The 17,324-nt window shown below is 52.3% G+C and overlaps 1 protein-coding gene across 4 annotated transcripts in view; it reads left to right on the top strand.

The window, feature by feature from the left end:
* Positions 1 to 17,324, top strand: part of Pde2a (phosphodiesterase 2A) — an 89,865-nt gene that overhangs the window by 34,739 nt on the left and 37,802 nt on the right. For 2 of the 4 annotated variants that reach the window (XM_070035085.1, XM_070035086.1), the window contains exon 3: positions 3,931 to 3,992. The exons of 1 other annotated variant lie outside the window; for it this stretch is intronic. In XM_070035085.1, coding sequence (XP_069891186.1) covers positions 3,931 to 3,992 — 62 coding nt within the window. Of the gene's footprint in view, positions 1 to 3,930; positions 3,993 to 9,973; positions 10,059 to 17,324 lie in introns of those variants that run through there. One more of the 4 variants, XM_070035087.1, reaches the window with a different exon arrangement.

The following is a 17,324-nucleotide window of genomic DNA, read 5'->3' on the forward strand; positions in this document are numbered from 1 at the left end:
TTTTGCAATCTTGGGGTTGTATAATGCTTGGTCCCCTTTCACCTGTGAAAGGAGGAAGTTGAGGGTCACTAGCTCTAAGGGCAGTGTGAGCTATAGCTGTAAGGGTGTGTGATTTGAGAATCTGTGATTGTCAGCTTGGGGCTTGTGAACCAGGATGATGCTAGCTTTCTATGAGTCTTAGCAACCAGCTAGGGCTGGGCGGGTGTGGGATTGTGGGATGCTGACATTCTGTGACTTTAAGATGCTGAGACTCCTGGAGCTAAAGATGCGGACATTCTGTGCATCCAGGATTCTAGGATTTGATGATTCAATGATGCTAAATGGGGCTGCTGAGAAGAGCTGCAGCCACCTGCCTTGTTAATGTCAATGTTCAGTTATTAAAGACATAACAAGAAGCAATAGAGACAGATAGCCTGGGGTGTCAGGCGCCCCCTCCCACCCTCAGTGAAGAAGAGGAGAAGAAGCCAGCACACTGGCTTTAGTGGGGATGGGAGTCCCTTTCAGCCTGGTCATGCAGGCTCTGACCTGCCACGTGTGCAGGCTGGCTTGGCACATGTGCACATGAGAGATTTGCTAGTCCGTAAGCTGGATGGGCTCAGGATTCCTTCCCTTCCTCCTGTCTCCATCCTCCAACCATGTAAGACTCTGGCAGGGAGATATACCCTAACTCCCTGCCCCCAAAATCTCCAGGCAGACCAGTGGAGAGTAGAGGAAGGAGAGGCCTGCTCACCCTACTTCCCTGACAGCAGTCTGAGGGGAAAACAGGACATGAGCACTTCCTGGACACAGGCCTGGAGGCACAGTAACCCCTGTCAATGAAGGCCTGGGACCCAGGGCTCAGACATAGGCAGAGGCCAAGGTAATCAGACAGTCTTGTCAGGAACCCCTGTCAGCCTTTTAGAATCCTTTTCTAGAAGGTTGAACCTATAGAAGCTTAGCATAAAGGCTTTTTCAGCCTGGGGGCTCCCAGATCAAAGCTAGACTGAAATAAGTCTTCCTGATCCCCAAGTGTTCCTCCTGGCTCCCAGCCTTCCCCTTCCCCTTGCCCTTCCCCTTCACCTGGGACACCTGGGCCATAGATGCCGAGGCAGAATCCAGGTTAAAGGGCAGCAGGCCTGTCTGTCACCCCTTCAGTCTTTCTCCTCCCACAGCCCGGAAAGCAGATGGGGCTGGGACAGCTGCTCCGTGTGTTCCACAAGGCTCCATTGTCTGCCACCTCCTGTCTTGACCCTAAGGACAGGGAACCCTCCCCAGCTGCCCAGCCCACGCGTGCACTCCCAGGGGTACTTTTCTTTCTACTCTGTCACCCTCATCCTCCTGCTGTCCCTTCCCACCTGCCTGTCCCCAGCTCCCTCCTAATCCCTGTTAAGACTCCATCTTTGGCCCTATTGGTGTATAAACCTCTTTCAACAGACAAACTGGGAAGGGCTGGAGGAGACCATCAAGTCCAGCCATTTCTTTTAGATGGCTTAGAAAGGGGACAGTCCTGTCTAAAGTTGGACAGTAGACTGTCAGAGCTCAGTGGCAGAGCCTTCCTCCCCAGCCACAGGAGCTCTGTGCCTTTGGCCTCAGGTATGCAAGCTTTAAGAATTGACCATGTCAAGTCTGCCTTGCACCTCCTGGAATGCGCTGTGCTTCTCTCCCAGCCCTTTCCATAGCCTTGAACTTATTATCCCTTTCCCTCTTCTTCACTGTTGACCCCTACCTTCCATAGACCCTGCCTTTGGGAGTCAGACTGGAGTTCAGACTTCCATGAACCTATATACACATCATGGGTACATACAGATCTCAGGTAAAAGCCTGACCTACAGATCGAAAGCTACCCTGGACCCTGGTGTATTTCCGGTCCTCTGAAGCTCCATACGCCTCCTCTAGGAAACCACTCAGGATCACTACAGAGCAACTCCATCTCTCTAACTCCCTGGGTAACAGCTGAGTTTTGTGAGCCTTAGTTCCTCCTCTGAGCCTCTGTGGGGTGTGGGGCAGTGGCTTCAGGAGGGGCTCTGTTTCCTGTGGCTGGGTGGGAAGAGCCCTGACGTCCCCAGGGGACAGATGTGGGACAATGGGCAGGCAGAGATAGATTTGTCTGTTCCCCACAGCAGGCCCCACCCAACCCTGACCTCCCTGCCTGGTGTCTGGGGGGGGGCAGCACTAGGTTCCTGTGTGACCCCCCAGGGAAGCACTGGGAATCCTGATGCCACTGTGGCAGTTCAGTTACTGGACACTGTGGGGTGCAGGCAGTTAGTGCAGATTCCAAGGGCTTGTGGGGCAGGTGTGAGCTGGGTTTCCCCAGCTGTGCTGGGGAGCAGGTAGGATCACTGCAGCCAGAGTGGGGCCAGGAATGCACAGCCGAGACCCCCCCCCCTCCAGCCACAGACCACATCCCCACACTGGAGGTCAATGGAGGGAGCCAGAAAGCGAAGGGAAGGGGGCAGGATTGAATTGTGCCCAGGTGCAAGGGGTAGCGGTTGGCCTGCCAGGCAGCTGGACAAGAGGCTGTGTGTGGGGCACAGGGGGCCCCGTGGGGACAAGAAGGCTAACAGTTTGTGGACAAAACAGCTGGCCCTGGGGTCAGGCGTTTATCTCAGCCTTCGTCATTTCCTCTTCCGGACACCACTGGGTGAGTGGGGTCATCGCACAGAGGGAAGGAATAGTCCGGAGCCAGCGCAGGCCAGGCCCTCTAGTAGTGAGCCATAAGAGTAACCTTGTCACACCCTCGGCTGCAGTCAGGCTCCTCTACAGGTCCAACCACACTGCCATAGTCATTCTGGCTGGTGACCATTGTTGGCCACCATCACACTCAGACCCAGCTGCAGATGCACCCATGCATGGAGACCCCCACAGGACACGGGAGACACCCAGACACCCTGACAACCACCGTTCAAACACGCACACACCAGGTGCAGCTACTGTCACCCCTGCGGTCACCCAAGGAGAGCCAGACATTCCAGCAGCTGTGGGCAGGTGTCCAGTGCTGGGTGAGAATACACGATGCCAGATAGGGGCCGTCCGACGCCCTCTTCCCTCAGGCTGGACCATGCCCTCGCCCTTTCTGAGTGCCCCAGGCGGTTTATTTCCTAGCGGGGATGGGTGTCTCATCTCCCCCTCCTCCTTCCCCTCCCTGTCCCCACCACACGCTTCCTAAGCTGCCAAATCAAATCAGCCCCTGCACTCGCGCCAGGCTGGCATGGTGGCCAGCAGCTGACGGGAACCAAGCCAGGCTCAGAATATCCCACCGCCTGTCCGATGCCTGGGCAGGCTTGAGGCTGGGGGCAGGGAGGGGCAGGAGCTTGCAGCTGCTCTTGGGCAGTGGCTGTCAGAGAAACTCAGGTTCTGGAAGCTGCCAGGGTGGTGGGTTTCTGAGCGGATGAGCAGGCCCCTGGTGTGTCTGCCAAGCCCTAGGTAGCATCCCCTGCCAGCACTTGAGAAGCTGTGGAAATGTGGGTGGGGGTCCAATTGGTGCCCAGAGGACTTGGTGCCAGGCTGGGGTGGTGGCTCACACATGAGCCCATGTTCATTTGGGATTAGCAGCACCCCTGGGCTAGGGGCCCTCTGGAGGCTCATTGGGTGTGCGAGGTGGACATGACCAGATCCCATTACTGAACTCCGCTGGAGTTCCCAGGAGAGAAGCAGAAGTTCAGAGGGCCTCGAAGGGATAAAGATGTAATTGTTTCAACTTCTTAGGAGTGCTAGGCAGACAGGAAGCACTCATCTCAGCTGTCGGAATCAAGAGAAAGAATATGGAACAGCCAGAGATGCTTCTGGAAAACAGGGTGCAAGGAGTCTGGAGAGACAGAAGGGTGTAACCAGGCAAGGCTTCCTGGAAGAGGAGGCTACCTATAAGCTTGCTGGGAGCTGCTGGGAGGGCAGGCTGGGGAGAAGGGGAGAAGGCCTGGCAGGCCTCAGCCCTTGGCCTTCTTGTCTCTGCAGCTGGCCAGGACCCCCTTGCACAGGAGCCAGAACCCCCAGGGAGTAGAGACGACCGACTGGAGGTGAGAGCTCAGTGGAGGGAAAGCGTGGGTGGGCTTGGGGGGGTGGTGGGCACAGGATGAGGGTGAGCTTGAGTGCTGCCCTCACCCCGGGGGAGGACTGGGAGGCTGGAGCCACATCCCAGCCCCGCCCCCTCCAGCCTAGGTTTACCCCACCAGCAAGAACTCCTCTCCTTGCTATACCCACCCGGGGTTCCCTTCCCGCCCCCCCAGCACCCAACTCCCCTGGGAGCCATTTCAGACTCCTCTCCTGTCCTCCCCACCCTCACCCACAGTCCCCTGTCAGTTTCCTGCCCAAAGCACTCCCTGAGCTCCTCCCCTCCCCATTCCTGCTGCCCATGAGTGCCGCACCATCAGCTTCCCTGGACACTCACTGCTGCCTGCTCCCACTTGTCCCCGTCCTCCATGTGGCTGCCGGGAGGATCTTGCAAAAACACAAACATGAACTTGTTATCAAAAATTCTCCATGCTCCCATCCACCCACCCTCCTGAAGCCCCTCTGAAGCTCTAGCCTGGCCATCATCCCCTCCATCCATTCCTGCCTCCCCAACCACTGCTGCTGGCCTCCTCCTGCCCTCCATCTTAGCCTCCTAATTCCTTCTGGGCTCCGCTCTAGCCTCCCTCCTCCGGGCGTCCTCCCTGCCTCTCCATCACTCCAGACCCAGCTGGCTCACACTCCCTCCTCTGAGCTCTCCTGCTGGCAGTCAGATGCTGTGGCATTCTGCTATCTGTTGCCCACTGTGTGTGCCACAAGCACCCTGTTTTCTCCATTCTATAACTCTTACGTATGTCTGGCCCACCCTCTATGATCTGCATACTCCCTGAGCTTGGGGGACCATGCTTTGATTATTCTTGAGGTTCCAATGATGAGAGGGTGCTAGCCCTAGCCCCGATCATTCCTTTGGGGCTCAAAGGAATCTTCCATGTGCAATGAGAAAGAAAAATGAGGTGGGGCTATGGATGTTGGAGATTGGCACAGTGCTCTGTGTGTGTGTGTGTGTGTGTGTGTGTGCGTGTGCGTGTGCGCGCGCGTGCATGCGTGCGTGCATGTGCACATGTGTACAGTGCATCATGAGTCTTCCTCTGTGCCCCAGGCTAGCTGAGAGGAGGAGGAAGCCTCTTGTGTCATCCCCGCTTAGTGCCAGGTGCTTTGGACACACGCTCCCTAATTCTTACCACACCCGAGGAGGCAGGGCTGCTATCACTTTTCATCGAGGGAAGCTAAGGCCCAGAGAAGGGCCTGGAAGGGGATCAGGGTGGAATTGGCAGAGGAGTCCAGCTACCTCCCTCCACAACCCCTGCCCCAGCCCTTGGGTAAGACCAGAAGGAGATGTCACCCTAGGCCTTATGGGGGCTCAGCATGGGCTTCCTCCTACAGCATGGGGCCAGGGCTGAGAATGTCATTCCTAGGGGGACCCAGCTCTGTGGCTGGGTACTGGCCAAAAGAGAGGGAGGGGAGGGCCTGGCGAGTCATTATTAATTTATGTATTGCCATGGCATTCCCCAGGGGGTGGGTGCTCCCCCCAGAGCAGGCACAGATGGTGTTCCTGGGAGCCGGTGGTGTCTCAGCAGTCTCGGCCACCCGCCAGGAAAGACTGCATTTGTCACCCACCCAGGAAGCCAGGAAGGAAGGGTATTTGGAGAAGTTGAGACCCTTCTGGGTAGTGGGGGCTGGGATCCTAAGGGGAAAGAGCCCAACTTCTGTGCAGAGACCCACTGTCTAGTCCATTAGCCCTGCTCTCTGCAAGTTCAAGTGCTGGCCCTTTCCCACTCCACCAACCTCAACCTCTTCACCAGGCCTCCTGGGATCTGTTCCCATCCCTGGAATCTCAATCTGACTTTCCTTTGTCTGGGTCCTGCTGCCTTCTCCCTCTGAGGATCTCATGCCCTAAGCACTGCAGCTTTGTCCTGCCTCCCTTCCTCCCCTGTGCTCCTGCCAACCAGTTCCAAAAATGGTCAGTGCTTGGCCTCCTGGCAGGGCCTGCTCTGTATCTGGTCTGTCAGCAGCCCCACCCCGAGTGCCCAGGCCCATGCTCAGTCCTTCTGAGAAAGAAAAGGGCTACTACTTTGGGGCCTTCTTCAGAACAGAGAGGATAGGATTAGAGGGAGTGAGACCTTCGGGTATTGCTCACAATAAGAGCAGCTGGAGGGAAAGAGGAGAGGAACTGGGGAGCTTTCTGACAACCCTCCTGTCATATAGATTCTGAGGAGAGTCTGAATCCTAGAGTATGGAGACCATGTGGTCAGGGAGGCATGGCTTCAAATCCTAGCTTCTCACTTCCCCACAGGTGACTGGGCCATTGGATTAACCAGCCTCAGCCTTAGGCTCCTCACCTGCAAGCAGGGATGAAAACCTCCATAGCGACTGGGCAGGATCACTAGGGTTGGGTGTTAGTATACAGAGCTGTAGCGAGAAGGCAGAGAGTATGATCATAGCAGGCCCTGGGAGAGAGCTGTCCCCTACCGTGTTCCTTTACAGCATGCAATACCTGGAGTCAGGAATAGGCTGTACCCTCAGGAGACAGGGTGTGTGACAGAGCTGGACTGAAGCTGGTGGAGGTTCAGCAGGCATGGCACATTCTCTGGGCACTGGTTGAGTGGCAGCCAGGGAAGCAGCACTGCCAGCACCCTCCTCACTCAGCAGACATGGATTCAGTACACTCTCCTGGAAAGGCTCCCTGACCCCTGGCCAGATGGAGGGGGGGCTCTTCTGGCTAAGCTCAGGATCCTCACTCAGGATCCTGGGCCTCTGCTTCCTCTCTCTCTCTCTCTCTCTCTCTCTCTCTCTCTCTCTCTCTCTCTCTCTCTCTCTCTCTCTCTCTCTCTCTCTCTCTCTCTCTCTCACTTTCTCTCTCTCTCTCCTCTCTATGGAAGTCAACAATTCAAGTTGACAAGTTGGCTGAGACAATCCACGTTGAATGGATACCTCCTCTGTGCTGGCTCTCAGGGACTGGATAGAGTTCTGGCATCTCCATCTGGGCAGACATGTGTATGCATACCAAGATCCCAAATACAGGCCCAGCACTGGCTTCTCCATTGCTGCCTTTAGGATAAAGACCACACCCCCTTAGCATGGCAAAGCTAGATCTCCTCAGAGCCATTCTTTGCTTCTGAAAAGCTTCAGTCATGTTGCCATGCTCATTCCTGAGCTCTTCTGGCCTCCCTGGCCCACACGGACTCGTCTGTTTGCAGCAACTTTCCCTTTATTCTCAACTTGTTCTTTAAATGTCAGCTCCTTTGTGGAGTCCTCTCAGATGTCTCCTTTCACCTCAGGTTGGCTCACCAGTGCCAAGTTTCCAAATGTACTTTAGTTAACTTGTTATATATCTCATTTCTCAAGTGGTTGCAAATACCTTCATCTCTTGGGTCCATGTGGGGCCTGGCACAGGCCTGATATACAGTAAGTGCGTAGTAAAGAATGAATGTGACTAGCTTTAAGCAGGGCTGGAGTTCTAAGGAGGGACTTCATTGTCATATGAAGGCAGTCATGGAGACTTCTTGACTTGAGACTGGGAAGGATGAAGGGAGTCAGGACTGTCAACAGGTGAGGCCAGAGATTGGCTGGGTGGTCAGGTGGGTCCACGTGATTGGCTCCTGTCAGATCAGCTGAGATATCAAGAACCAACACAGGATGGGAACAAGCAGATAGAAGAGTCTGGAACAAAGATTCCAGTGGGAGCTTCAGGAGGCTGGCTCTGTGGGAAAAGTTTGGCTCCAAAAACTGTCATAGGCAGCTGAAAAAGGCTTGGTCTGAGAGTCAGACTGAGACTCAATGGTGATCAAGTGGTCCACACCATGGGGAAGGGATAGGGAGAGGCCTGGGGTGGGGGGGGGGGGGTTGTGGAAGGTATGGTTGTTGTGAAAGGGCAAGTCGGCAGTGGGAGATGGCGTCATGAGCCTGGGCATAGGTTCCCAGGCAGAGAGCTCTGTGGTGGGGCTGGAAAGGGCCTCTGCAGGGGACATTTTTCAGTTTGTCATTCTTGGGCAAAATCTTCTCACTGCCAGCTGTGCCTGCTTCCTCCTGGATTCCGCACATCAGCAGCAAGTGGCCTCACTGATGCCCCATGGCCCCTGAGGGAGCTGCTGCCAACAAGTTGGCTACAGCATCTGGCATCCATGGGGACCCTGAAGCCCTGCCATCTGTCTGTGCCCACCTGTCAGGCTACACAGGCCTGGGGCAGACAGGGACATGGGGCCAGAGAGATTGTCTTAGCTGCCACTCCAACCTATCTGTCTGTCTGCCTACCCATCTGTCCTTACTTTGAACTGACTGAGAACAAAACAGGGATGGCCTCACAGATTCTGTTATCAGAGAAGCCTGGTCTGCAGTGAGAGGCCTGGAGTCCTAGGATTTAAACTCAGAGAAGTCACAAGTTGAGACTGGGCCAGGCTGTGAGCAGACCCAGGCCTATGATGATCCAGTCTCTTCTAGAGCCTAGAGGGCTGCTCAGAGAGAGGCAAGGATTGGCTCAGAGTTGCACAGCGGGCTTGAGGCTGGCTCCTAGCCCTCCCCCCCCCCCCCCACTGTCCTCATTCCCCCCTCCTGTCCTGCCTGGCCCTTGGCTGTAAACACAGAGAGAACAAGTTCCGTTTCCCGGGAAATATTTATCTCAGGCCGTGTGGGGAGCGTGTGCTCTGGCCTCCTTGTGTCCTTCCTGCAGACTGACCTGGGCAGGAGGTGAGGGGCCTTGGCAGTCACTGGGGGACAATCTGTAGGACCACAAGCAAGGCCAGGAAGGAGGGGGCGTGTCCTTAGTTCCCTGCTTGGAGCCTGAATCTGAAAGAAATCTGTTTTCTTCAATTTCCCCAAGATGACCTCCTGCACTCTCCTCTTCCTATCTTCATGGCAGTCCTGATTCCTCCAGGTTCTGGCCTCTAAGACTTTGCTTCTCTTTGTCTCCCCGTGCATCCTCCCCCTGCCCCCCATGCCTTTTCTTCCTCTTCCTTCATATTTAACAGCCCTCAGAGGCTTCCGCTGGGACATCTCTAACCCTCTAACCCTTTGTCATGCTCTGTCCCATTCTCATTCCCCAGGCTTCCAGCGGCTTTGAGCTTCAGCTTTGCTGGTGTTGCCCAAAGTTAGTCAGACAACTCCTTGAAGGTCTTGAGCCCCCTGGGACACACAGGCCTGGGTGCCCTAATTGTGGGACAAAGCCCAGAAGTCTCCTCCTCGGCCTACCCTGTGGAGGTAGCACAAGCTTGGGCAATTAGGGAGGATAGAAAAATCCCTGAGCCCAGCCAGAATTGTAGGAAAGGCCGAGGGGCTCATGGTTCCTGCTGGCCAGCTCCTGGGCATTAAGCTGTGTCTCAGACTGGGCCCTGACAACAGGAAATCCTTGAAGGAACAAGCGGTGCCTGAAGACTTTGAGCACAACAGGAAACAGCCTTGACATGGGACAGCAGTTCTGTGACTGTGCCCCAAAGGGATGTGTTGTGGGACATTGGGTGATGCCAAGGGTGACACGGAGACAATGATTGTGTGACAGTGGGTATTCTACCAGGTGTGACCTTGAGCTTTCGAGGCGTGTTATCAGTATGTAGCTGTGACCACAGGCTGGTGTGGAGAGTAGGTGAGTCACGGAATACGTGACCTGTGTGGTAGTCTGAGATACCAACTATGTGACAGCGAGGGTATGAGTTTGTGGCTTATGCATCCAAACACTGAATTGTTTGACTGTGTGTGTCCAAAGGATATGACATAAGTAAGGATGAGTGTGCAAACAATAGCATAGATACCGGGTGACCTCAAGTATGTGAAAACAAATGTGTGCTGCACACGACCCTGAGCAGACATTGCAAGTATGATGTTGTATAATGGTTGTGATGATGTGACATGTGAGCACACAATGCTGTATGTGACACAGTTGTAGGAAGACACGGAGAGGGTTAGGTAGAGAAGTAACAATCTGATGGATGGTCCATAAGATGATTCTGGCTGTCCTGTGTTAGGGGGTTGAATTGGGGCAGGGGGAGGAAGGGGAGTTAGACAGATCCATTGGAGCCTCCCAAGAAATGAACAAGCTTTGGAAGTGTTTGGGAACAAAAAAGGAGAACATGCTAATGGCTGAGGTGAGCAAGAAGAAAAAAAATGGAGGACCACTTCCAGGTGTTTGGTTTGAAAAACAAGGTGATGGATGACAGAGATGTTTCTGAGATGGGTGAAGGTGGATGGAAAGTCAAGGTTAGTAGGTAAAGGAGGACATGGAGACAGAAACTGAGGGGCTTATTTAGGACCTGTCAAGTGAAACACACAGGTGAAGCTGTCCTTTGGGCATGAGGACCAGGTGGGGCATATATTTGGGAATCAACAAGCATGGCTGGGTTTGTTCAGCTGTGGACTTGGCCTCTCTAGGGAGAGAGGAGGGCAACAGAAGAGGCGAGACTGAGGACGAAGTCCCCCACCCTACACACTTTAGAAGAGTACTGAGGAATGAGAGGGTGCCACCATGAAGATGGAGGGGCTGAAGTGGAAACCCAGAGTGGAAAGCCAGGCTGAAGGGAAGACAAGATGCAGATACTGCTGGGGACTGCTAAGGTGGGAGATGGAGGCTTTGTAGGTCCTGTGGGGGTGCCAGACCATTTCAGTGACAGGGAGGGGTAGAAATCAAACTGTGCTAGCAGACAACCCAGGTGAAGACATGTTTGCAGACGGAAGGCCCCTTGGAAATACTGGGCTCAGAGCCATGTGAAGGGGTGGGGCTTCAGGAAAGAGGGCAAGGTTAGGGAGATGAAAATGTATTATTCTTGTATACTTAAAACAATGCCAGAGGATACAAATCACTGCCATCTACCCATCACTGTTTTCAACAGTTGGCAATATTTGGCCACATTTAATCCATCTATTCCTTCTTCATTTTTTTTCATTTCTCTTCTTTGGTTAAAAAAATTTGAATTATGGTCAACTATATGTGACATAAAGCTTGCTATCCTTAACAACAGATCTAAGTGTTCAGTTCCGCGGTGCTACATGCATCCACATTGCTTTTCACTGAAGCTCCAGAGCTTTCTTCATCTCCTAAACAGAACCTCCATTGTTCAGCAGCCTCTTCTACCCGCTGGCAACCTCCCTCCACTTTCTGTCCCTAGGAGCCTGGCCACTCTAGGCACCTCATATTATCGGAATCATGAAGTATTTGTCTTTTGTGAGTGGCTTTTATGTTCACTGAACATAATGTCTTCAAGGTTCATCTGTGTTGTGGCATATGACAGGACTTTCTATTTAATGGCCATATATATTCCATTGTGTGTATCTACCACTTTTGCTCACCCATTTGCCCATCTGTGGGCACTTGGATTGCTCCTGTGGTTAGCTGTTGTGAGTAATGCTCCTGTACAAAAATCTTAAGACCCTACTTTTAATTACATGCTTGTAATTATATCGGTTATATACCTTTAAGTGGACTTGAAGGGTCGCTGTGTTTGTTTTGAGACAGGGTGTTTTTTTTTGGGGGGGGGTCCGGTCATAGGCCAGAACTCTGGGCCTGGATGCTGTCCCTCAGCTCTTCAGCTCAAGGCTAGCGCTCTACCACTTGAGCCACAGCACCACTTCCAGCTTTTTTCCTTTTTGCTTATGTGGTGCTGGGGAATCGAACCCAGGGCCTCATGCATGCAAGGCAAGCGCTCTACCACTGAGCCACCTTCCCAGCCCCTGAGACAGGGTCTTGCCTTGTAGTCCAGATTGTCCTTTGATTCAGGTTCCTCCTTTGTGCTGGAACTGGTTAAAGTTGTACACCACTACACCAAGATTATTTTAAATTGTCTTGTGAAATGGTCCTATGTGGCATCAACCAGGTCATGTGTTCCTATCACACATACAAGGGTTTCTCCATGTGTTTGGCCACACTTGTTATTTTCAGGTTTCTTTGAAGGTAGCTAATGTGATGGGTGTGATACCTTACCTTGTTATCTTGCTGTGGTTTTGATTCATATTTCCAAATGATTAGGTAAATGAACATCTTTTCACATGCTTGTTGTCCTCTATTCAAGTCCTTTGTTCATGTTTTAAATTGAATTGTTTGCTTTTTGTTGGTGAGTTGAAAGAATTCTTTATATATTCTCGACATCAATCCTTTGATGGATACATGATGTGTAAATATTTTCTCTCATTCTGTAGGTTGCTTTGCTGACATATTTATTTATTTATTTATTTAGGTTCTGGAGCTTGAACTCAGGACCTGGGTGCTGTCCCTAAGCTTTTTTCCTCAAGGCTAGTGCTCATCCATTTAGGTCACAGCTTCACCTTTTAGTGTTTTGCTTGTTAATTGGGGATAAGAGTCTCATAGCCTTCCCTGCCTGAACTCAAACCATGATCCTCAAATCTCAGCCTCTCAAGTATCTAGGATTATAGGTGTGAGCCTATAATCCTTGAAATACTTTAAAAGCAAATCTAAGATGTCATTTCATCAAAAGTGGACCTTTCTTTTTTGTCTTGAGGCAGGGAGTTCTGAGATAATCCTGAAATGTGACAGTGTGACACAGAGCCAGCATGCCACGGGCATGTGATGGTGTGAGAGTGTGACACAGTGGCCTAGGGGAGGTGATGTGTGATAGCACGGGCGCAACCATGCTGAGTGAGGGTGACGATTAGGAACCAGTGTGGTGTGTGGCCCTGTGACACTCCAAGTGGGACACTGTGGGCACTATGGAATGATTGTCACTGAGTAAGTGGGAAATTTGCTGTGTGAAGGTGACAGCGATTGTGTCATCTTGAGGTGATGAGGATAGTATCAAGCAGATTATTCTGTAGTGGTGGGAGGGACCAAGGTTAGTCTGTGGGGAATGAATTACATTTAGTACAGGTGGGGTCAGTCCCTGCCTCAGCTACTGACTGTCAGAGGCAGGAGGGCCATTGTAGGGTAGGTAAGAGAAATGCCTCGTAGGGGTAGAAATGGTGTCTGGGCCCAGCTATGAACTGGCCTTTTCTGGATACCCAGGAGGGCTTCCCAGGGCAGGATGGACACACTTCAGTGGGATGCTACCAGTGCTGATCAGGAGCGGATCTGATTGGTATCAGTCATATGTAGGCACATTGTTCTTCCTCCATTGAGCCTCAGTTCCCTCAAGTTCCAAATGGGGATGTTAGCAGGATTACAGGATGTAATGCTTGTGATGAATGTGGACTCTGGTACTTGGTATATAGCCTCTGTGGTCTTCCCAGGGAGCTGCTCCTTTAAGCTCTAGCACTCTAGGCATCTAAAGGACAGGAGCAGTCCTGGGAACACTGGAGAGTGTGCTGCCTGGAGATGTCCTCCCCTCATACCTCCAGCCCTCCTAGCTCACCCTGCCCTCCCTCCCCTCTTTTGTCTTTTTCTCAGTATTGTCTGTGACCCCCCCCCCCCCGACTTGTCCTCCCAGGCCCTGCCATCCTCACCTTCTGCCAGCTTCTAGCTCAGGCTCCTGTGGCCTAATTCAATTAGGCCGATGTAATTTGCTCAAGAAAAAGCTCTATGATTTGGTTAATCAAACCAGTAAGGGATCTGGGATGTGGGGGAGTAAGGATGGTTAGGAAGTCCATACCAACAGCTCAGGACAGAAGTCTCCCTGAGCTTGTCTCAGATCCTCTGCCCATTCCCTCAGGTTTCTTTTGGGATCCCACAGATCTTTGAAACATGAGCCTGGACTTTCTTGGTTCCCTTATGTGGGTCCCTGCCCTATTCTAGGCCTCTGTTTCCCACTCCAGCAGTGAGCTGGGTTGAGAGTCTCAGGGCCCCAGGCCAGGCCATCTGGTCCCTACAACCTGGTTCTGGTCCATTCCCCTTTTGTCTTCTGTAGGCCTTGTTCTGGGCCTCACGGAGGGAGGAGAGTTTGAGGGTGTGTCAAGGGTCTAGAGCCCTAAAGTCAAGAGAGGGTGGGTGTCCTTGGATCCTCATTTGGAATATGGCTACCCTCCTCCTCCATGTCACAAATACCTTCCAGAGGTCTATTTGGGGTAAGATTGAAGGAGTTGCCATTTCTTGGTAGTTTATAAGGCCACTGCCCTTAACCAGACATCACATGGGGTGATGCTGAAATTGAGCCTACTCCTCTTACTTTGACTTGCCCCTCAGGGCTGCATCTTCCAGAGAGTGTTAGAAAGGGGCCCAACCCCCTGCTGGCAACCAGCTTAGGAAGACTTGAGAGAATCCAATTTAACCTAATCAGTTTTTCTGGGATAGGGGGCCATTTTGCAGATAAGGAAACTGAGTCCAGAATAAAAGTCTAGTTGAATGCATGTGGGGTATACTAGCCAGGGAGATGAGCCTAGATCTGAGAAAGATGATGGAGGAGGTGACAGGTGTTTGGGGAGGAGGATTCAACTCCCCTCTAGACAAATACTGATAGGCTCAATCAAAACTGATTTGTGCATTTAGAGTCAAGACTAGCACCCACAGTCCCTCAGACAGCCGCACATATAGAACATATCAGGCACATGCCATGAGCCAAATCACTCATACATGATCACAGAGAGTGAAGGCCACCAACCTGTGCAGATGATCACGTACAGACATGGCCACAGGGCAGTCACAATCTTCTACAGAAGCACAGTCTATATACTTACTCACAGATGTTTCCCTAGTGACCCAAGGGACATATTTTTGCCATGGTCACATGCTGGGCTGTAAGGACATGCCATAATGAGTGACATGTACTGAGGTCACCAGCAAAGCGGGAGCTCCCTGCAGAATGACAGAAAATGTCCATTTTACTGAATGCACCCAGAATTTTGCAATGAGAAAAGCCACAGGAAAGCGGTTTTGTTTTGCATTTCCAAAGTAAAAGTTGCTGGACACCAGTGGCTCATGCCTGCAATCCTAGCTACTCAGGAGGCTGAGATCTAAGGATCATGGTTCAAAGCCAACCCAGGCAGGAAAGTAAGTGAGAGTCTTATCTCCAATAAACCACTCAGAAAACTGGAAGTGGCTTTGTGTCTCAAGTGGTAGAGTGCTCACCTTGAGCTGAATAGCTGAGGGACAGCGCCCAGGCCCAGAGTTCAAGCCCCAGGACGGCCAAAAAAAAAAAAGTAAAAGTTATTTTGAATCTCACCTCGAGGCTGAGGGTCTAGTGGGAGGGAATCATCTTTCAGGGCTCTGGGCCTTGGAGGGGTCTGTGCAGACTCACAGGCACAGCTAGCCCATAGCACATGCTCCTCTGACTCTGAGCGTTCATATGTGTGAGCACATGCCTGTGTGCATCCCCCATGCCCTAGGGATGGATGTAGGAGGGTGAGTAACAGGACTTCCAGAGAATCCGGATGTTTGTGCTCTGGATTCTGGGCCTTCCAAAGATGAATAACTTTGGATGCCAGCCTTTGGATGCCTGCCGGGGCCAGGCTGGGTGAGTGTGTGAGGGACACTGCTTCTACCCCTGGAGCACCACTGATGCACAGTGACTGAGGTTCATAGCCAGCTTTCCATGGGCTCATGAGCCTGTTAACTACACTTTTCTGGGGTATGTTTCTCTCACCTAAAAAAAATGGAGGTAGGGAAGAGGTAAGACTGGAGGGGCTTTCCTCCAAGAGACTGAAATAGACATTCAAATTCAGAAGAGAAAACAAAGGGCTAGGTACTGGTGGCTGATGCCTGTCATCCTACCTACACAGGAGGCTGAGATCTGAGGATCATCGCTTGAAGTCAATTCAGGCAGAAAAGTCCATGAGACTTTGATCTCCAGTTACCTACCTGGCAAAAACTCTGGAAGTGAAGGTATGGCTTAAGTGGCAGAGCACCAACCTTGAGCCAAAAAAGGCAAGAAAGAGCTTGAAGCCTTGAGCTCAAGCCCCAGTACCAGCACTTAATAAAAAAGACTGAGACAGGACCATGGAAGGGATCATGAAGTGAAGTCCAGGTTCAGGACATGGGGGCCCCAGAGCCTATAGTATCTCTTCATTAACTCTCACCTTTACTGGAGGAAGGCTTTGGACTTCATTGCCCACATCTGCCCTGAATCTCTGGGGCCTGGCCTCTGAATCAATGTAGAGGGAAATGGGAAAGGAGAAGGTGGGAATGAGAGTCAGGGAGCAGAGTTGGAGTAGGCTCAGAGTAGGCTAAGCTTAGTAGAATAGAGGAAAAGAAGGAATGCCAGGCCACAGGAATGGAGGAGCAGAGACCCAGTGGAAGAGCAATGAAGATGGAGGAGGGAATAAGGTGGAGAGTCGGACAAAGGCTTGAGTGCAGAGTCTGGGATGGTCCCTGCACCCCTAAGGAAGTGTGTACCAGGGCTCTACAAACAGTTCCTAGCAGACTGGGAGTGCAGATATGTGTGAGGTGTGAGGAACCAGGGCAGTCTTAGGAAAGGAAGGCAGGGACACAGTCACACCTGTCTTTAGCAAAAAGCACTGGCTCCTGCTGGAAGGGACACAGTGAATGGGAGCCCAGAGGCGGCAGCATGCCTGAGATGAACCCTGCCCAGAAGATGCCTCAACCCAACCCTCAAGCGAAAAGGAGCTATTTTTAGGGATAATAAAAGTGCTCACACATTCTAACAGAGAGGGAGGAGGGAGAGGAGGGGGATGGCTTTGCCTTCCAGGGCTTCCCCTTGGGTGCTTCCCTGGCCCGCCCAGCCTCTCCAGTCCTATCCCCAGGGTCTCCTCTTGACAGATATCTTCTCCCTATTTCTGAATTAGTTTCTACCTCCTGTCTCTTTCTCATACTTTGAGGGGTTTTTTCTCCCTCTCCTGGGATTTGGGGGAAGCTTGGGCCAAGCCCTGAGGATGGAGCCAAATGTAGTCATGGGACAAAACAGTGTGACCGTGGGAGAGACACACACCAGAGAAAAAACACTAGAAGAGGCTCCACAAGATCACTGATTCCAGGGAGGCCGGGAGAGAGAGAGAGAGAGAGAGAGAGAGAGAGAGAGAGAGAGAGAGAGAGAGAGAGAGAGAGAGAGAGAGAGAGGAGAGAGAGAGAGAGAGTATACACAGAGAGCCAGAAGACAGCCTCAGACAGATATCATGGACAGCCATTCATTCCTCTACCTGCTCTGCACAGTCCCAGCCAGGTAGTTTAGCATTAGGCCCCACCTTCTTCACCATCTCCATGCACCTCAGGCCAGCCCTTCCTCCCTGCCCTTGGCAGGCCACACACTATCCCAGTGGCCAGTGCTACATCAAACCTGCTTCAGGATGAGACAAGAGACCGACCCAGATCCTGGACTGGAGGAAGATACCCAGCCATATCCAAGAGGAACTCAGCCAAGGCAGATTATTCATGGGATACAAAGACAAACAGTACTCAGAAGGCAGGTGACCTAGTGTGGACCTGAGTCTGAGCGGGGGCATGGGCTTCCTGCCTCCAGATGAGAACTACACAGTGCTTCCCAGCCTCTTTGCATCTTGGTCTACCCCCACCAAGCTGAGGA

Source organism: Dipodomys merriami, unplaced genomic scaffold, assembly GCF_024711535.1.
Source record: "Dipodomys merriami isolate MVZ:Mamm:240054 unplaced genomic scaffold, mDipMer1.0.p SCAF_25, whole genome shotgun sequence".
NCBI lineage: Eukaryota > Metazoa > Chordata > Mammalia > Rodentia > Heteromyidae > Dipodomys > Dipodomys merriami.